At 50.7% G+C, this 19,664-nt stretch overlaps 1 protein-coding gene across 2 annotated transcripts in view; it reads right to left on the reverse strand.

Moving 5' to 3' along the window:
• Positions 1 to 17,952, reverse strand: part of PDE10A (phosphodiesterase 10A) — a 335,868-nt gene extending 317,916 nt beyond the window's left edge. Inside the window, exon 1 of one of the 2 annotated variants that reach the window (XM_024248249.3) lies at positions 16,660 to 17,952. In XM_024248249.3, the coding sequence (XP_024104017.3) occupies positions 16,660 to 17,521 (862 nt within the window). In that variant the 5' untranslated portion in view covers positions 17,522 to 17,952. The remainder of the gene's footprint in view (positions 1 to 16,659) is intronic. The other variant, XM_063725083.1, reaches the window with a different exon arrangement.
• Between the last annotated feature and the right edge of the window lie 1,712 nt (positions 17,953 to 19,664).

Below are 19,664 nucleotides of genomic sequence, written 5' to 3' on the forward strand. Positions count from 1 at the left end.
TTACAGACACGCAAGCACATTAAATCTGGCAAAACCTACACAGTTGTTGACTGAGATCTCCTGAAAAGTTTACTTCCTGGCCGGGCACGGTGTCTCACGCCTGCAATCCCAGCAATTTGGGAGGCCGAGGTGGGCAGATTACCTGAGGTGAGGAGTTCGAGACCAGCCTGACCAATATGGTGAAACCCTATCTCTACTAAAAATACAAAAATTAGCTGGGTTTGGTGGTGTGCACCTGTAATCCCAGCTACTAGGGAGGCTGAGACAGGAGAATTGCTTGAACCTGGGAGGCAGAAGTTGCAGTGAGCTAAGATCATGCCACTGTACTCCAGCCTGGGCAGCAGAGCGAGACTCCATCTCAAAAAAAAAAAAAAAGTTTACTTCCTAAAGTAATATCCACTACTAATATCCACCAAAACAACTGCTAAACATGACTACAAATAGTTCCACATATTCCTCCACTTGAGGACAATGCCCTTATATAAGGTAGGAAACAAGTATAAAGGGAGGCAAAATAACCCAGCAAGACAAACAGCAGGTCAAATCCTAAAATAGGAGCATGCTTGAGCCTTCTCAGGAAAATGGGCCAGCCTGGCACAGACCAGGGAACAGTTCCACGGCAGCATCAGGAACGCGAGGGCAAAGGCCTCACTGCAGCTCTGTCCCCACCCCGGAGCGCAAGGACGTTCATTTATAGACCTTGTCATGAAGTCACAGCCTCTTTTAAAAATCAAAAGCAACATCTGAAGGATTTCTGGAAACGGCTTTCCATTTTCTTGTCTCTTTTTATGTTGAAAACCTAGGTGGAGCCTATCATACTTGAAATCAAAACTGATTATAAATATACAAGTTGGGCAATTCAAGAAAATTCCAAAGTATTATGACCTAAAACAAGTCTGCAATTTCTTCTGCGGAGAAAAAAGTATTTAATAAACTATTCAATAAATTAACATTTGTTGGACATCCATTTTACAGATGAGAAAATTAGAGTGCTGAGAAATTACACAGAGCTGAGATTTGAGACCAATTCTTGCTCCAAAATACACGTCTCCAGGCGTCCCACACTGCTTCTCCTGACCCCTTCGTTCAGCACACGCTCAGTGATTCCTGCAGGGCACTGCTAGTCATCTGAGATGGACAGCAGACCTCAAGCTTATAATGTCGAGGAAAGACAGGCGAGCAGGAGTCAACAGCGGCATCACCACCCACCTGCTCCCCTGCTGCTCCAAACACTGCTCCGGGACGAGAAGGAGCACCTGGCCACAGCTGCACAATGGACACCTGCCTGGAGTGTCTGAATGTTTATGAAATACGACCTACTGAGAGACAGAAGCCGACCATTTTTGAGAAGTACACATGCCCATCCGACAGTATTAAATAATTCCAGAAATATCGTAACATATAAAAGTGTAATTCCTCAAATTATTTGCAGAATTTTTAATTAAAATTAGATAAAGTCTTGATAGCTTTGTTTCAGATAAAGGCAAACCAGACGTAGAGGCTGTGTAAAGGCATTTGACACACAGCACTCTCAAAATTTACCCAGAAGGAGATTATTGCTCATGATGGGCACATTCTCACCTTTCTTCAAGTTAGAGTGAATTAATTTACAAAAGAAAACTGTAATGCATGTATAGGACGAAGTCCACACACAGAGTTAAGAATACAGGCCAACAATCTACAAAAGTCTAGAGTAAACAAATAACCAGTCACAGAGGGAAACCATACAAAGCAAATATAAGCTACAGTGTCCATGGCAGAGAGGGATGGCGTCCTGGACAGGCTCGAGGCTCACCTAAGGCCACTCCGCCCCCGGAGCTGCCAGCGGCAGGGCCTTCCCACTCAACCCCAGCAGCAGGAGACCCAACAGCATCGTTCTGCTTTTAGATAGGACCGAGTGAAGGCGAAACGCTCAGAGACAGGAGAGCGCAGAGGTGAATTCTTTTGGAGGTGCAGAAGTCCCATAAATGGGGAATGGGACTACAATAGCCTTTCAAAAAATAGCTTCCCCTAAATGGAAGAAGCATTCTAATGACAATCCCTTTTTTTTTTTTTTCAGTTCTTTTTCCAAAAATTCTTCCCTTTTATTTGCAACACATTTTCCTTTAATTTCTTGCCAAGAAGGTGGAATTGCTTGCGGACTCCAGCCATTTCCTGATATCAGCGTTTCCAGAAGCTGAACTTCCTGCAACTACAAAGAAACACCTTTCCCAGCCAAATGGATGCTCTCAGCAGCCTTTCTCTTCCTTTCCCGACTGAAGCCCCCGCGGACGTCACTTGCAGAGGCTGCCTGTTCGGAAAAGACTGTCTCAGAACCCAAGGAAACAATGGCTGCGTGTCTCAGCACTTGCTCTCCTGAAGGCACTATTGCAAACACTTGCTATATATTATCTCATTTAATCTTCACCACAATCTTAACGACTGTAGCAAAAGAAACAACTACAACGCAGGGGCTCGTAATTAAGCACTCCATGTTACAGTGCCTCCTTGGTGTTTGTTTAACAAATATAGGCACACACACATTTCTTTTTTTCTTTTTTTAGACAGAATCTTGCTCTGTCGCCCAGGCTGGAGTGCAGTGGTGCAATCTCGGCTCACTGCAAGCTCCGCCTCCCAGGTTCACGCCATTCTCCTGCCTCAGCCTCCCGAGTAGCTGGGACTATAGGCGCCCGCCACCACGCCCAGCTAATTTTTTGTATTTTTAGTAGAGACGGGGTTTCACCGTATTAGCCAGGATGGTCTCGATCTCCTGACCTCGTGATCCACCCACCTCGGCCTCCCAAAGTGCTGGGATTACAGGCGTGAGCCACCACGCCCGGCCTTACATATGCATTTCTTAACACATCAGACCATCCACTGTTTCTTACTGAGAAGTCACAAAGCACAAGAAAACTACTGACACAGGCCAGCAGGATATCGATTAAAAAAAGAAAAACAAAAGAGCAAGGGTGAATTATATCTCTTTCTACACACGTGCCCTCTCTGAAGCTGATCTCCACCTAATAATAATGGCATTTAGAAAACGTTTAGGTCACCCCAAAACCTACTACTGAATGCCTTATCCTATCAGCCATATGCGGTACTTTCCACCAGACTGCAACCCAGATACAAGAAGTCATAACAATTTTGAATCACAAACATTTTGCTGAAATACATTTAAAAATGGACCAACACAAAACAAAGAAAATTCAAAAATCATACAGGAAAAAAATGGACAGATTTCCTAACGATGGCCCTCACAAAAGGAACAGAACAGTTACACAACACAGAAAGTGCCAAAACTGCACGCACAGTCAGATTGCCTGCGAAATGAAATTAAACTAGGGCAGTAATATTATTCACAAAGAATAACCTTTCACACAAAGGCATTCCGGGTGGCTTGCAAAGCCCCTGAAGGATTTAAGTGCTCCATAGAGTGAAAGGACCATGCAGCCACCTTCTCCTCACCCATCCCCATCCTTGTCCCCATCCCGGGAGCCACTCCAAGAAAAAGAGACCAATTGCCACAAGGGTTCTCCCAGAACAGTCTCCTGTGAGAAAGGGGTGCCTTGCAGAAAGAGAACTAGGTAAGTGCACACTGACAGGCCTGTGCCTTTCAGAGACTTGGGTGTACCCCAGGGGTTACCTGAAGAGCCCTCACAAGGAGCTTGCAGCTCCAAGGAGAAGCTTGCAAGGGGAGTGAAGACGGAGGTTTAAAGGTCAGGAAAGGGTTCCCATAAAATCCAGTAACTTGGAAGGAAGTAGCAGCTAAAATAAAACCAAGGAGTGGACTAGAAGGAAATAATATTAAGTGATAAGACAAAGAAAGCTGTCACCATTAGAAGCAGAACACAGGAAAATAAGCAGGATGATATCCAAACCAAGGGGGAAGAGTCAGTGAGGGGACAACAAAGAGGCTCGCTGAGACACTCCCAGCGACAGCATGAGCTCTAAACCCCAAGGAAAACCAGGGCGGAGGGCAAACACGGGGATCTAAATAACTCAAGTGTCCCCATGAAGGCCCAGCCAGAGGGAAGGCTTTGTCCCTCTCGCCCTGGGCAGAAAGCTCTCCCAGGGCAGAGTTCTGGTCAGCCTAGACCCCTAGCCCTGGTATACAGCGGCTCCCACTCTGCCCTGCAAAGCTGCTGAGGAACAGGTGCAGGAGTGCCCACTGCCCCTGCTGTCCAGTCAAATAATCAAATCCCTGTCACAACAGAATAACTTGTAATAAACTGCTGGGCCCCCCTTGAGTGGTGTCATTAAATGGCAATGTCACTTGAGGCTACATTTGCACTCACTGGAGAAGCGCTAGTATCTAAAGCTCATGTTTCTACAACAAGGCATCTGGTTTCTTGCTAAAAAGTAGTGATTTCTACCAGATGAAACTGGCTGGGCAGCTCTCCAATGGTTTAAACAATAGTTCACATCTTAAGCATGAAACCATCAACTGCATCAGTCAAAAACTGTATTAAAATAGAAGTGTTGCTTTCCACGTTCAAATCTGTGCATGACGTCAGAAAAGAGCTGATAAGATAACCACGAGCGGCAGTGATGCGTGCAATTTTTTTAATATTCATCGTTTGACATTTTGGGATCTTGTGTAGGAGAAGTAAGTGGGAGGCCAGAGGAAGATAGAAATCAATCAAATTTTGGGGACTGACAAATGAAACCATGATCCCAGGAGGAAGACCATAAAAACATGACCCCCTAATGAACACGTGAACAACAAAGTAAGGCAATTCACCGTTAATTCAATGCCACTTCGGTACCTTCTTGCTAATTCTGAAATTTAATTTTTGAATGGGAAATAAGTTATATTATTCAAAAATCAAAATGTATAAAGTGGGGTAACACTGAGAATCTCCCCACAACTCTGGTTTTCCATCCCCCAGGACCCCTTCTCCCCTCCACCTCCCTTCACTGCCCAGCAAGTGTTACATGAACAGTTTCTTGTGTTTCTTCCCAGTTTCTTTATGCAATCACAAATACAAGTATATGCTTTTATTGTCCTTTCTAACACAAAAATGTATGTATCCGAGTGTGTGTGTGTATGTTGTTTACACCTTGGTTTTTTCACATAACGGTGTATCTCAAAGATCTTCCGGACATTCATTTTCACTGCTGCAAATGTTATTTAACCAGGCCCCCACTTGTAGATAGGCCATTAGATGGTTTCCAGTGTCCTATTTCAAACAATACTACACCATATTCATATCGTGTTAAGTCACTTTGCCTATGTGAGTATGAGTGATAAATACCTAGAAGCAGAATTACTGACTCCATGGTTACACGCATTTTTTTTTTTTTTTTGAGACGGAGTCTCTCTCTGTCGCCAGGTGGGAGTGCAGTGGTGTGATCTCAACTCACTGCAACCTCCTCCTCCTGGGTTCAAGCGATTCTCTTGCCTCAGCCTCTCGAGTAGCTGGGACTACAGGTGCGCGACACCACGCCCAGCTAATTTTTGTATTTTTAGTAGAAATGTGTTTTCACCATGTTGGCCAGGATGGTCTTGATCTCTTGACCTCATGATCCACCCACCTCGGCTTCCCAAAGTGCTGGGATTATAGGTGTGAGCCACCGTGCCCAGCCAACATGCATTTTTAATATTGATGGATACTTCCAAATTGCCTTCCTCGGTAGCTACACCACTTGATACTCCCACCAGGAAATTACAGAAGCACCTGCCTCCTCGTGGACTTGCCAACAGTGTGTTATGAAGTTTATGAATATTTGCAAATGTCACAGGTGCCATTTTCACAGGTGTTATTTTCAATTGCATGTCTCTTATCATGAATAAGGCTGAGCATTTTCTCATGTTTTTAAAGAGCCATTTACTTCCCTTTCGTTGTGATTTGTCTTGTTCATATCCTTTGACTATTTTTTATCAGGCTGTTCTTTTTTTTAGTCATGTCTAAGAGCTCTTTTCTTAATCATTTCTAGGAACTCTTTATATATTAAGAAGGTTAGCACTTTGCTGTGATAGGAGCTTTAAGTGTTTTCTCTAGGGCCACAATTCAAGAACTACAGAGAGTTGTTAACATGGTGTTGGAGCTTCTGGCATGCTATGGGACATGGAGAAAGACAGGTGGAGAGGCAGGAGAGGCACCAGGGCCTCGAAGGAACATGCTAAGACCTGGCTTACAGGATTTGGGGCAATACCAAGGTGTTTCGTTTTGTTTACTGAATGTGGATTAACTTATCAATCTTTTCTTTACTTCTGGATTTTGAGTCCCATTTAAAGGGTCTCCCCACTCCAAGGCTAGAAAGGAATTTCCTCATTTTTTTTCTTTTTATGATTTCCTTTTTGCATTTAAATATATAGATATATTTTACATTTAAATATACACATAAATATACATACATATGTACATATGTAATCCATTTGGAATTTATCCTGGAGGTGCTCTGCATGGAATAATCTAGTTTTATTTTTTTCTAGATGACTACCTAGTGTCCTCAAATCATGTATTCAGTAGTCTATCTTTGCTTCTCCTATATGAAATGGCACTTATATCATCCTTTAGATTCTGCCATGTGTCTGGGTTTGTTAACACTTTTCTGTTCTGTTGCATTAATTTGTCTACCTATTCACATGCCAGTACCACTTGTCTTCATTACTGAGGTTTTATAAGTAGATCTTTAATCTGCCTTTAAAAATTAGATATATTTAACCCTGAGAAGCAGAGTATAGTCCTAAAAAGTCATGATGACTGATTAGACAACTTCTGGTCCTGGGACACCAAGAAAATTTGAAATGTATATAACCCTGAGACACCAATACAATATGTAATTAGCACATCCAGGAAGCCTTAGTAACTAAGCTCTTTTTTGTTGTTGTTCATTTTGTCTTTTGAGGTAGGGTCTCCCTCTGTTGCCCAGGCTACAGTGTAATGGTGTGATCACGGCTCACTGCAGCCTCAACCTCCTGGGCTATTTTTTTTTTTTTTTTAGAAACAAGGTCTCACTATGTTGCCCAGGCTGATCTAGAACTCCTGGGCTCAAGCAGTGCTCCCACCTCAGCCTCCCAAAGTGCTAGGATTACCGGCAAGAGCTGCCTCACCCAGCCTTCAAGCCCTTTTGGATATCACTTTAGATGTTTATTCCAGAAGCTACTAAAACTATAATACAGAAACACAAATTACATCCTATACAATAACTACAACTTGAATTCTATATTATCATGCCATTTTTTCCCATTCTGCACCAGCCTCCACCCGTCCCTGGACTGCAACTCTGCAGTTACCTGTTAGTCTCTTTTTTTCCAACAGAGTAAACTGCTCTTTATGCAAAACTGCTTCTTACACAGTACTTACCAACTTTTAAAAGGCCAAATACGCTTGTATTTTTATAAATAATTCATCATATTCAAACATGTCAGTCCTTCATAAGCAACACTTTCACTTTGCTGTGTAGAAATGTTTTCATCAAAGTAAAAAGCTTTTTATCACCACCCCAGGAAATGAAGCTGAGGCATCCAGAACGCTCTAAACACTTATCTCCCTCCTTCCCATCAACTCGGGGTGGCTGCTCCACGCCAAGCCATGCCCCAGCAGCTCAGGCATATGAACACGCTGTGTTCACAGTAGTTCAGAAGCCCTGGGTCACTGGTGCCAACCAGTGTATTTGGATTACATGAAAATATTATAAATGAAGCAAAAATGAAGTTTCAAGTCATGCCAGCAAAATTTTACAATCACATTGTTTATTTCATTATTTCTTTCCCTTTAGGAAAATTAATATTTTAAAGGATGATTTCAATCATATCCCCTCACTTAAGCACCTTCACTATTTATTCATTCATTCAACTTATTTTGCGTGGCAACATGCTAGGCACTGAGGTTAGGAAAATGAATAAAACACGCTTCCCACCCGCAAGGAACACTTTGGCTGATGGGAGACAAACATGAAAGCAGACAATTTTAAGCACCAGCAACGATGGAAGCACGGATGAGCGGACCATGACGAAGCCTAGGGAGATGCAGGGAAAAGGGGTTCCAGGGCACTGGTGGCAACCAAGAGGAAAGACTCCCAGTCAGGAGGATACCATGACACGGGGCAGAAGCACCAGCTATGTGCTGAATCACACTAAAGGAAGTGGAGAGAGACAGAGTGGAAAGGCCAGAGAGCTGCAGGGCCTGAGAGCTCCACAGGAGCGCAGAGGGACCTCCATCTCCACCCCGGGGCACAGCTTTCCCCACCACGCGTGCCTCCACCAGCGGCTCTCCAGAATGCCCCTCATCAGGTCTGGATCCCTCATGAGCCAGCAACTCCAGGAAAGCAAGGCACAGCTCTGATACAGATAGAAACCAATGAGCTGGAAACATGAGCTAAATATCTGCATGTCATGGTATCTCCCTACACAGTGCCCTCTGGCACCTCCCCACTCCTTCCCCCAACGCAAAGCTGGACTCAGTGCGTAAGGAAGACCTGATCCACCGTGCCAGCTTTCTCCATCCCTTCTCCTCTGCACAAAGCCCCCCGGCCATGAGATCGTCCTACTCCACGAGCCCTGACTTCTGGCTGCACATCTTGAGCCTGGTGCCTCTGTCCAGGCTCTCTCTCCTCTCTGGAACCTTGCCCTCACTCAGCTCCACATATCAAATACTCTTCCGCCCTCAAGATACCACCCCAACTGGACTCTACTGGTCAACTTGCATCGAGATGAGTATCTGAATTGTGCATACCTTTGTGTTTAGTATATTTTTTAGATGCAGAGTGTATGAACATTTACTCTGCCAGCCCTTTCTCCGATCCCCCCTGCACACCGGTACTGCCTGTCCTTCTAAACTATTAATTTAATGGCATCACTTTCCTTCTAAAACGTTCCCAGTCACTCCCGTCATCCTCCTCATTGTCCTGTTCCTAGCCTCCCAGTTCCAGTCTCAGCAAGGCTGGGCCATCCCCTGGCAGCCGGCCTCCCGCTCTCCCCAACCCCACCCCTGCTTCCCCAGGCCCCGCTCTCCTCTTCGGCTCACTCTCAGGTGGCCACAGTGCTGTCCAATTGAGAGAAATGGGGGTCAGAAGCTGGGGAAAGCACTGTGAATTCCATCTCCACAGCAGCCCCCATACTGGTTCCTTCCAAGGTTCCCTCTCTGAGGAAGAGGTTTCCTTCTAGTGTCCAAAGCCATCTCACATCCCCCACATTCTACTCGTCCTGTCCTCTTTAAGTTTTGTTTCTACCTGTCTTCCTATTTCTTCAAGCTCCTTTTCTTCAGCAAATCAACATTCCCAAGTCAATTCTCCGTGCAGAAAAAGGTGGCATCTACCTGCCCACAGCAGAGATTCAAACGGCCCCGTCTGCCATCCTCACCATACTGGCATCAGGTATTATCCATGCCACTCCACCGCAATCTCCCGACCGAGGCCACGGATGACCTCCTGGCTGCTGAACTCACCTGCTCTCTGGAGCGTCTGGCTTCTTCCCTCTTGAGGCTCCGCTTCTGAACTCCAGGCCGTGCTACCTTCCATCTCAGGATCTCGCCGGGTCACACCTCTCCAGGGTGCTCCATGGTTCTGCCTTCTTCTGTCCTATCCTCCAACTTCTGCTCACTCCCACTATTAACTCCTGGTCTCCATTCACGACTGGCTTCAACGACTACCTTGGTGTTGCAGAGTCCAAATCTCTCTTTCTAATCCGGCTCATAGCACAAAATTCCAGAGGGCCGTCCGTTCGCGTGTCAAACTTCAGCCAGGCACTTACATTGCACCCAGCTATGGTTGATTAACCAACTCCGTCTGTATTTCCCTCAGAGCCAAAATGTCACTGAGGCATCTATATACTGTCCTTGGAGGCATCCAATCCCATGATTTTAGATGCTGTGACTGCAGTTTCTGTGCTGCAGTCTTGAACGATCCTTTGGATCAAATCCTCCCAGGCTTTGTTTATCCAACTGCCTTCCTAGCATATGCATCTCAGACTGAACACCACCAAACGCCACGCCTGATTCCGTGCGCACCCCACGTGCTCCTCCTCCAGGCTTCCCATCCCAATGCCAGTGAACAGCTCCACCATTTACCCAATCTTTCCAGCCAAAAACCCAGGCATGGATTCTTGATTCCTCTCTCTCCCTTGAATCCCCATATCCAACCCACCTGCAGGTCTCATACACTCCGCCTCCAAACCCAACCCACCTGCAGGTCTCATACACTCCGCCTCCAAACCCAACCCACCTGCAGGTCTCATACACTCCGCCTCCAAACCCAACCCACCTGCAGGTCTCATACACTGCACCTCCAAACCCAACCCACCTGCAGGTCTCATACACTGCACCTCCAAACCCAACCCACCTGCAGGTCTCATACACTCCACCTCCAAACACCTCCTGAACCACCGCAGCATTTTGCTTCTACTATCATCGCCGTGATCCAAGTTACCATCGCTCTTGTCTTGACTATGACAGTAGCCTCCATGGACTCCCTGTATCCATGACAGCTTCCTTGATTCATTCACCAAACTGCAGCCAGAATGAGCTTCTGAGATCATAAACCATGGATCACCCACCTGCTCAAAACCTCCCCAAAGCCTCTACTTTCATGCAGAGTAAACTGCAGTTTTTTCCTCTGACTGACAAAGCCTTCATCCGGTCCATTTGCCACCTCACGTGCCACTGCCTGGTGGGCTCAGCTCCAGCAGCACGGCCGTCACCCCGCTCCTCTGCCTTGTGAGTCCCCTCTGCCTACGGTGCTTTTCCCCCTATAACTGCATGGCCGACGACACCCTGTCATTCAGAGGCCATTTCTACTGCCCCTGTGAAGAAAGAGCTGCACAGAACAAGGCAAGGAGCCACACAGCTGCACAGACCACTCTCAGTGTGCATTCGCTGTGCAGCTCTCTTGGTATTTTTTGTTTCCCTGGCTGGTTCTTGTCTGCACCACCAGAGTGCGGGCACCATACAAGCAGAGACGATCCCTACTACCAAAGAGGCTGCTTAACACATAGTAGGGGCTCAATTCTCATACTTCCCATTCTGATATCTCTTTTCTCTGGGCATGGAACTACTCCCATTCCAACCCCAACTCTCTCTCTCTTTCACACACACACACACACACACACACAAACACAAACACAACTTTCCAATCCAGAAACTAAGGAGTCAGATGTCTCCTGCCTTATCCAACCAGCCATCCAGATGTGTGACTATTAACTGCTACCTCCTGCTTGTATCTCTCCCAACCATTCATGTGCATGGCCCCATCTCTGGTCCAGCTCCTACCTCTCTTCCCATGTGCCGAGGCCTCTGCCACCAAGATCAGCCCTCTCCCTCCAGTCACACAGAATCCCAGCACAGAGGGGATTCTTTCTACCTGTCTTCCATAGCTGTTTCTATACAGTCGTCTGAGGGGTCATTGTAAAGTATCCTTAGCTTAGCCTAAATAATCCTCTCTCCTGTCTTATCACCCGGGTCCCCAACCTACCACCGGTCCAGGCTGTTTTCCACCCTGCAACCTCAGAAGATCCCTTTCCCTTGGCCTCAGAAGGTCCTTCCCAGGCTTCTCCAAAGCTAAGGCACTGCCTCTTCACACCTTGTGAAATCTTTCCAGGACCTCCCAGTCAGAGGCCATCTGGTTCTCACTGTCTGCAGAGCACCCTGCAGCCTGTCTGTGAACTCTCGTCCATCTCTTCTGTGAGCTGTGTGCTCATCGAAATAACTGATTTTGTCTCATACACCTTGGAATCCCGAGTCCGTAGAACAGAGGCTCATACAAAGGAAGCTTTCAAAGAGTGCTCATCGATTTCTAGGTTTCTTGAAGACAGGCACCATGTTTTGTTCTGTTTACATTTATTTTGGCTTTCATCTTTGAATTTCTAACACAAGTATTTGAGTACCTTCTCTATGTGTGTCAGCCACTGTTAACAGTCTCAGGGAAACCACCAAAAAAGACACTGCCCTCAGGCTCTCACGGAGCTTTCTTTCCAGAGAGGGAAGGCAGGCAATAAACAGATAAGCCAGTAAGTGAGCAAGATAATTTCAGCAAGTGGTGAGTGCTACAAAGAACACAAGAGTACTGGATACCTTCTGCTTTCCTTGCAAGATTATGAGTTCCTCTGTCACTGCGGAGTTTTCCTTTAGACAGACTTAGAGAAATGATCAGCTGGAGGAGCCTAATTTACATTTTAAAAGGAAATTAAAATGTTTTGAATTACAACTAAGAGTTTTCCTTTTAAGGGAAAATATTCATTTTACATGAAAATTATTTTTTCTCTCAGATTGCATCAGCTGTTTCGAAACAAACAAAAATTAACAATGTATTCGTTGGTGAAATGTGCACCACACTATGTTTAACCTGCTGTATAGTAAACAAAATCCTAATATTTGCTTGACTGACTATTGCACTGAGTTTTTTCCCTATTGGAGTGGAAAAAGTTTTACGTGCAGAAATGATCTAAGACTAATATACGGATTGGGATAGCAGATGACACCATCTTCTAATGTTTCTACTGCTTCTCATTTGAATTTACTCATGCAGGTTTCTCAAAATTAAAAGTGCAATTTCTTGAAAGTAAGTATTAATAACCTAAAGAATCCCACCAGTTTAAACAGCTCTGCCCTTTGGCCTTAAGTCCTTTCTGATTTCCTTACCAAAAAATAGGTCACTCTTCCACGGAGGACTGTGACACTCACATCCACACCCCGGCTCTGCAGGAAGAAGTCACGCCTTGCTTTGCTGGTCATTTTTGTAGGTGTCCATAGCTATATTTCAAGTCCTTTGGGGGACCTGTTATCATTATTTTAATCTCCCTCAAACATTTACACTCAGTAGGTACTCAACAAGTATCTATGAGTTGGCTGTTGGCTGATTTAGACCCATTTCCACTGTTGAGTGTTGTTCTCGCATTCTTCTGCAACCTCAGTCTCCCTGAGCCCACAAACAGAAGTTAACGGCGAAGTCTAGTGTAGTTTGTACGTGTTAAACACATTTGCTCTTAAAAGAGATCATATTTATCTCAGTTTGTTCAAGTGTTGGTCACACAGTATCTTATGTCTCAAGAAACAGTAAGAGTGGTTACTGATGAGTGTGGAGCGCATTTAAACTCCACGATTCCTGGGAGCATACACATCTCCTGTTTTGAATATTTGGCAATCAACTGTAGTCTGAAACTATCTGCAGTCTGCATTCACCATTTTTTTCCCCATCTTATTTTCCTAACTTTCTTGGTATCCTCCTTGACCAGCCGGGGATTTCCTTTGTCTGTTATCTCTTTATGTCATCAGAGTAGCTAACCAGGGAAACACAAACAGAGAGAGGTGCGGGCGTATCTGTGGCTTCTGACTGTTCTCCTTATCCACAGGCGTGCCTCAGAGTTCCTGATCTCCGCACGCCCTGCAGCCGTGTTACCAGGGCAGCCACACTGATCACCCGCATAGACAACCTATGTTATCTTTTCTAGAAGACCAAATGCCACTCACACTGGTCTGTCCCACGTGACTTCTCCACTCTCCATTGCACAAGCAAACACCGGGCTCTCCAGGCACAAGAGTTTTTCCTACTCCAACGGCAACTTTGCTCACAATGAAGTATGAAGCTGGGTGCCTGAGGAAGAGCCCAGAGATCAGCAACTAGAGGCAGATGGCAGGAGATGAGGTGAAGTCAGGAATGGCCTGGTAAGGGCAGAGTAAGGGCACTGGGCATGCTGGCCACTGACCCCTGGGCATTAACGTCAAACCTGCTTCTAGGGGACTCCTGTCTCTATTACTGGATGGCAGAGTGGGAAGCTCCCACAGCAGCTTCGTGGCTTCTACTAGGCTGCTTTCTGTCTGTCTGTCTCTGGGGTCTGGGTCCTGGCAGTAGCTCTTACTAAGTGTTGTTTGGTGCATGAGTGAGCGAACCAGCCGGTCAGTGTGAAGAGCCAAAACGCAGAGCTAAAATGGACAGAAGCGGTGCTGGCGTATCATACCCTCTACACATGATTTGCTTTTGATGGTAATAAAAATAAAACCAGCATTCATACAAACAGTAACTGGACAACTTGCATATCAGACCAACAGGAGATCAAACTAAATAAAGAAAAAAAAAGAAATGACGCTCAACAATTAGACACATTTGTATGCATTTGGGCATTTTTTAATTTTTACAGAATCTAGAAATTCTTTTTCAAAAGACTGGTTTTTTAAATGATACATATCAGAAAAATCTGTCAAACTTCCGTACTTTAGCAATTCAGAGCAGTGGCTTGTCATGCAGTAACAGACAGAAACAAAGACCCAAAAAGTAGACATAAGAATGTCAGAGCAGAAATTGGCTACTCTCTTTTAATAATCAATCTATCCCCTTCCCAAGCTTGAGTGAAGTGGGTCTGATAATTTTGTTTAAAAGTATCTTCCTGTTTACTACCTCAGTCATGTCCCAAATAAGATTGTCCTAACCTTTTGCTCCTGTTCAAGCCCAAAGCTATTGCTCAGGGCAGGGTGTGGGGCGAGGGGGTCGTTCTTGAGTGTTCCCTGATGAGTCTGGTTTCTCTGATGCACCAGCTTCTCCTAGCTGGGCCTTTCTGCAGAGTAGACCCTTCTCCTCTCCAGGTACTGTCTTCCTAAAGGGAGAGCCTGCTAGGAATCCCGAGAGGACTCCACCCTCTATCCAGAGCTGCGAATCTTTCTTCCCCTCCACAACATCCAGCAGGGCCCTGAACACACGAGCCAACAGCAGTTTCAGCAGCACCAACAGAAGCCCCATCATTTCAGGACCGTGGGCTTTTTCCAGAAGCCTACAATCCCGTGCCTCAGTAGCACCACCTTTCCCCCAGAGCAGCTTGTCACTGCAAGATAGAGCATTCTTCAACCCCCCACTCCAAATCAAAGGTCAACTGAGAAAAGTAGATGTTTATTTTTTTAAGAAAGAATCCACAGGCCCACCAGTTAGGGGACCAGGAGGAACCCCAGTCCTAGACCAGGCCTATAGGCTGATACCAACACCCCGGGAGAGTTGGTGGGGCCCCATCCTCTACCACCTTCAATGCGTGGCCAAGCGGCACTTCAGTAAGGAAAAGTGCTTCTATTGACCACATCTCTGGCCAACAGAGAAGGCCACATGCTCTATCCATGCACACCCATCTCCACACCCCTTCCCCAACTAAACTGCAGCAGGGGTGGGAGGCAGACACCTGGGGGAGGCCTTCGGGGTCAGAGGACTTCGGGCGCATTGGGCCCGCGCCCCGCCAGCCAATCAAGTGCGAGCAGCGACTCGCTAGCCGGAGCCCGCACGGGTATACGAGAGGCCTCTGACCACGCGGCCACTGTGGACTTGCCCGTGCCCGGGAAGCGGGGTTGCAAGGAGCGGCCAATCGCGGCGCGAATACGCTCGCCAGCCCGGGGGCTGCACCCTAAAGGTGCCTGAGCGGGCGGTAAGCCCGGACCAGCTTCAGCCGCAGGGAGGGGCTCGACCTCGGGTGCCCTGGAGACCCGGGTCGGCCAAAGCCTGGGAGTGAGCCGCAGTTGGGAGCGGGAAACCGAAACAGCAATCCTGGAAGAGCGTCGGCCCGGAGAAGGCGCCGAGGAAACGCGGCTCCTGAGCGAGGCGCAGACAAAGGCTCGGGTGCGCACGCGGTGGACGGTGGCTCCGGAGCCGCGCTCTGGGCCGCGGGAAGCCGCACCCGCCCTGACTGGCGCCGGAGTCGGCCGGGGGCCCATGGGCGCGACCTCCCGGACCAGGAGGTGCTCCTACCCGGCCCCACCGCGGTCTTCCCGTCCTCACCCGGCTCCCCCTCCATCCGCGACCGCGACGCCCCCCTCCTCTGCGCACCGGGCGCCTCCTCTTTCCTCACTGTCTCCCGCCTGCCTGGTTCCTTCTAGCGAACCCCTGCCTTGACTTTTCTGCTCAATCTTGTCCCCCACCCCCGTGACATGCCTTTCTGCCACCTCAGCCCCAGCGCGCTCTCAGCCCCGCGCCCGCGGGTGGCGAGGAGGAGTGGCCACGCCACAGTGGGCCCGGGGGCGCATCCTGCGAGTCGGAGGCGGCGGCGCCTTTCTTTTCCACCCTAGTGACCTATTGTCCTTCCCTTTTCTCTACCAGCCCGGACCCCAAAGAAGCCCGGGACCAACAAGACGCGGCGCGGGGTGGGGGTGCGTCCCCTGGGTGGAGGTGCAACCGTTTCCACCCCGCCAGTCCATGCTCTGGATGCCGGTCACTGCGCGGGGTGGGAGGCCGGGCGCCCACTCCGAGTCCTGGAGAACGGCGGTGCCTTCACAGTTGGAAGCGCGGGGTTCCGAGGCCCTGGCCTCCCTCACCCCGGCTACAGGGACCCGATGGGCTGGACCCCCAAGTGGAAGGAAGCGCATCTGCTCCAGCCAAGTGGCCACAGGCTCAAGAGGGAGGAACCTAAGTGGTCACAAAGTTGAGTATAAATACGCGCCGGACGAGTGTGGCCAGAAACGGCACGAGGGGCGGAGAAGCAGGCGGCAGGTCCCGCTCGCAACGTCCCAGCTCCCGCCGCCCTCCCGAGCCGCCCTTCCCCCGAGCGCACGCGGAGCCTGGGAAACCCCGGCGTCCCAGCGCGGCCGAACGCTCCCGCGCTCCGCCAGGGGCACCGGCTCCTGCCCCTCCAGAAGCCCCCTGGGCGCTCCACGCCCGGGCACGGGCACCTCGCTCGACACCCGCTTCCCACCCAGCAGTCCAAGCCCCCCACCTGCCCCCAGGGGATGAGGAGCCGCCCCACCTCCGGGGAACGGGGAGCAGGCCACTTACTGGGGCTCAGGAAGCACTCGGTCAGCCTTCGGAAGCAGCTCGCGTTATTAGAAGGTCCATCTTCCATGTCGGAGCCGAAGAGCAGCGCGGCCGCGGCGGCGAGGGCGAAGCTGGCGCCCTGGGGACGCCGCGGAGTTTGGCCGCCGCCGCCTGGGCCGGCGCCGGGGAAGCCGGGGGAGCCCGCGCGGCGGGCGGCCTGGCCAAGGAGGAGCCGGGGCGGCGGCGGCGGCCGAGGACCGGCACGGGCTGGGAGCAGCAAGCCCTGAAGCGCAGGCGAGAGGAAGAGCTGCCGCCGCCCGCCGCCGCTGCCACCGCCGCCGCGGTGACTACTGCTGGTGGGGACGCTCAAGGGAGCTGCCTCTTGTCCTCCTCCTCCTCCTCCGCCAGCATCGCCGCCTCCTCCCACCGCCGCCGCCGCTGCGCCCTCCCTTCCTGGGAGACGCACGGGGAGGTGAAAAGCAGATGAGGAGGGGAGAAAAGAGGGAGGGGGCGGGGGGGGCGGCGGCCAGAAGTAAAAGGAAGATGGAGAGGAGGAGGGGACCCGGGAGGAGAAGGCGAGCGCCAAGGGAGCGCGGGCCGCGACCCAGCCGCAGCCGCCGCCGCGCGCAGAGAGGGCGCCGGGGCCCCCAGCGGGGCTGGGGCGGCCTGCGGAGGAGCGGGGCGGGCGCGGGGGCGCGGCGCGCTCCGCCCGGCCGCGGCCAGGCCACTCGGGGGCCGGGCCCGGGCCCGCCGCGCTCCCCCCGCCGGCCGTGCTGCGCCGGGGTTCCGGGCGGAGTTTGCCGCGGCCGCAGCCCGGCTCGTCCCCGGCCGCTGGCAGGGGACCCTGGGGGCGGGGAGCAAGAGGCTCCTCGGGGCTGGCCATGGTTCCTCCCCGGGCCGCGAAGGGGGCAGGCCGCGGGCGGGAGGGGCGCGGCAGGCCAGGGCTCGGTGGGCTCCGCCCCCGCAGGACCTGCCCACCCCTGCCGGCCGCCCGAACCGCTGCCTGGTCCTCCTCTCCGGTCTTCGGCTTCCCTCCCAGTCTAGTCTTCACATTGTGCTCGGCTTGGGCTGCGGGAGGACCCGGGGCTGGGGGCCAGGCCCCGGCGACGGCGCCTGGCTACCCTCAGGCGCGCACAATCGGTGTCCTCCGGGCCGGGGCGAGGGACGGCGGAGAGCCTCCCTGCAGGCGTGGCGTGGTGTGTGCGCGCTCCGGCGGCTGAGCCTCGGCGGCTGCTCGAAAGCAGCGGAGAAAAGCGCCGCAGTACCGCTGCCCGTGGAGGCGGTGGTGGCGGCGGCGGCAGAAGACGCCCACTGGCGGAGCAGGCGCTCCCCACGCCGCCGCCGCCGCCGCCGCCTTCCGCGCCCACGTAGCGCGCCCCGCGGGACTCGGCCCCTGCGCCAGGCTCCTGCACCCGAGTGATCCTCTGCGCGCCGCCTGCACCCGGGGCCGGGGCGGGCGGACAGAGCAACCGCTGCGTTTCTGCCCTGCCTTGTCACATCTGGGTCCGGTGTTTGGGATTCTAAATCCTGAGTCCTGCAGCTGCTCCAGCTGTGCGCTGCTGGGCCAGCCACGTCGCCCTGCCCGTTGCCTGAGCCAGGGAATCCTCCTGGTAGCGAGCCAGCAGCTCCGACCCAGCTGTGCTCAGTCAGTTCCCGGGAGAGAGTTCCAACTCGGACCTTTGGTTGGAGTTTAAATCAACTCACTGTGTTTCCCATAAACTAGGGTTTGAAATACGGTTCCTCCCCAGGACTCCCTTTCGGATACTCACTTTAAAACGAACTTCTTGTGCACAAGCCCAGTTTGCCTTGGTTGGGGTTAGAGAACGGAAAGGGCAAACTGTGGCCAAAAATGAGCAAGACTGTGCGATCATTGCCCCAAACCCTGAGACCGCCTTGCCATATGCGGCTCTCTTGGACACCCCCACCCCCTTCCGTAGCCATGAATCCAGGCAGTTGCCACTGAAGGGAAATGAGCCGCCCAATGGGCGCTCAGAACTAGGAGCCGCCAGAAGTTTGGGGAAGTTGGAGCGCAAGAGCGCACACAGACGCACAGGTGTCCGCGTTCGGGCAGGCACGCGCGGCGGGGCCACCATGGCGCGCTGGGTCCGAGGAGGGGCGGTGGCTGTGCTGTTCCACGGTGGCACGGGCTATCCGGACTGCCTGGACGAGGTCACCTTCCCCGGAGTGGAGCACACGCGCCAAAGCTCAGCTTTCACGAAGGGCAAAACGGTCACCCAAGCGCCAGGCGTGCGCTACGGTGCAGCAACTGGGCTGACCCAGGGCCCTGGGCTCCCGGTGTGCGCCGGGTCCCGGGGCCATTTCTCGCCCTCCACGTTTTCTTCTTTCTATCCAGTTTCACATGTTATTTTTATTTTGAAGCGTGCTCCAGATTCCTCACTAGTCAATGCTTTCCCCGACTCCCATCCAAACTCCCCACAATGGAAAATAACACTTTTGTATTTGCACCAAGCTGAGCAGTTGGGATGCGAAGGACGTGCTGGGGCTCCCCTCCCCCAGTAAAGTCCACAGGCGTCTCCGCGATTGCCGGGCGGATTCTGAGTGTCGCGTGTAACGGGCATCAGACTTGGCACTCACTAGGTCAGAACCCCTACATTTGTGGAAGGAGAAAATGATTCCTGTGACGCTTACCTTAGGGGCGCTGCCCTTTTTTCTGAATTTTTTTCGGCAAAGAAAAAACTACAGTGGTTGAGCCAGGCTGCCGGCAGCCTCCCAGCTTGACGCTTCTCCGGCCGTGCAGTGTCCACTTCAGTTACTTTGCTGCGAGTCCAGAGTTTGTGCTTTCGCGACTGGACCAGGCAGCAAGGGTCTGAGGGCTGCCCACACATTTAGGGAAGTCGAGTTTCTCCTCAAGTGTTTATTGTTTATTCCTTTACACGCAAAATTGTTTCTCCTTGTCATTTAAGTTTCTTTATTTGCATTTTGGAGTTATTAAATCTATTTTTCAGTTCCAAGAAAATATACATTTAACTTGCCTATAAGCCCCCTTGCGGGCGCAGGAAACAGAG

This window comes from Pongo abelii, chromosome 5, assembly GCF_028885655.2.
Source record: "Pongo abelii isolate AG06213 chromosome 5, NHGRI_mPonAbe1-v2.0_pri, whole genome shotgun sequence".
Classification (NCBI taxonomy): Eukaryota; Metazoa; Chordata; class Mammalia; order Primates; family Hominidae; genus Pongo; species Pongo abelii.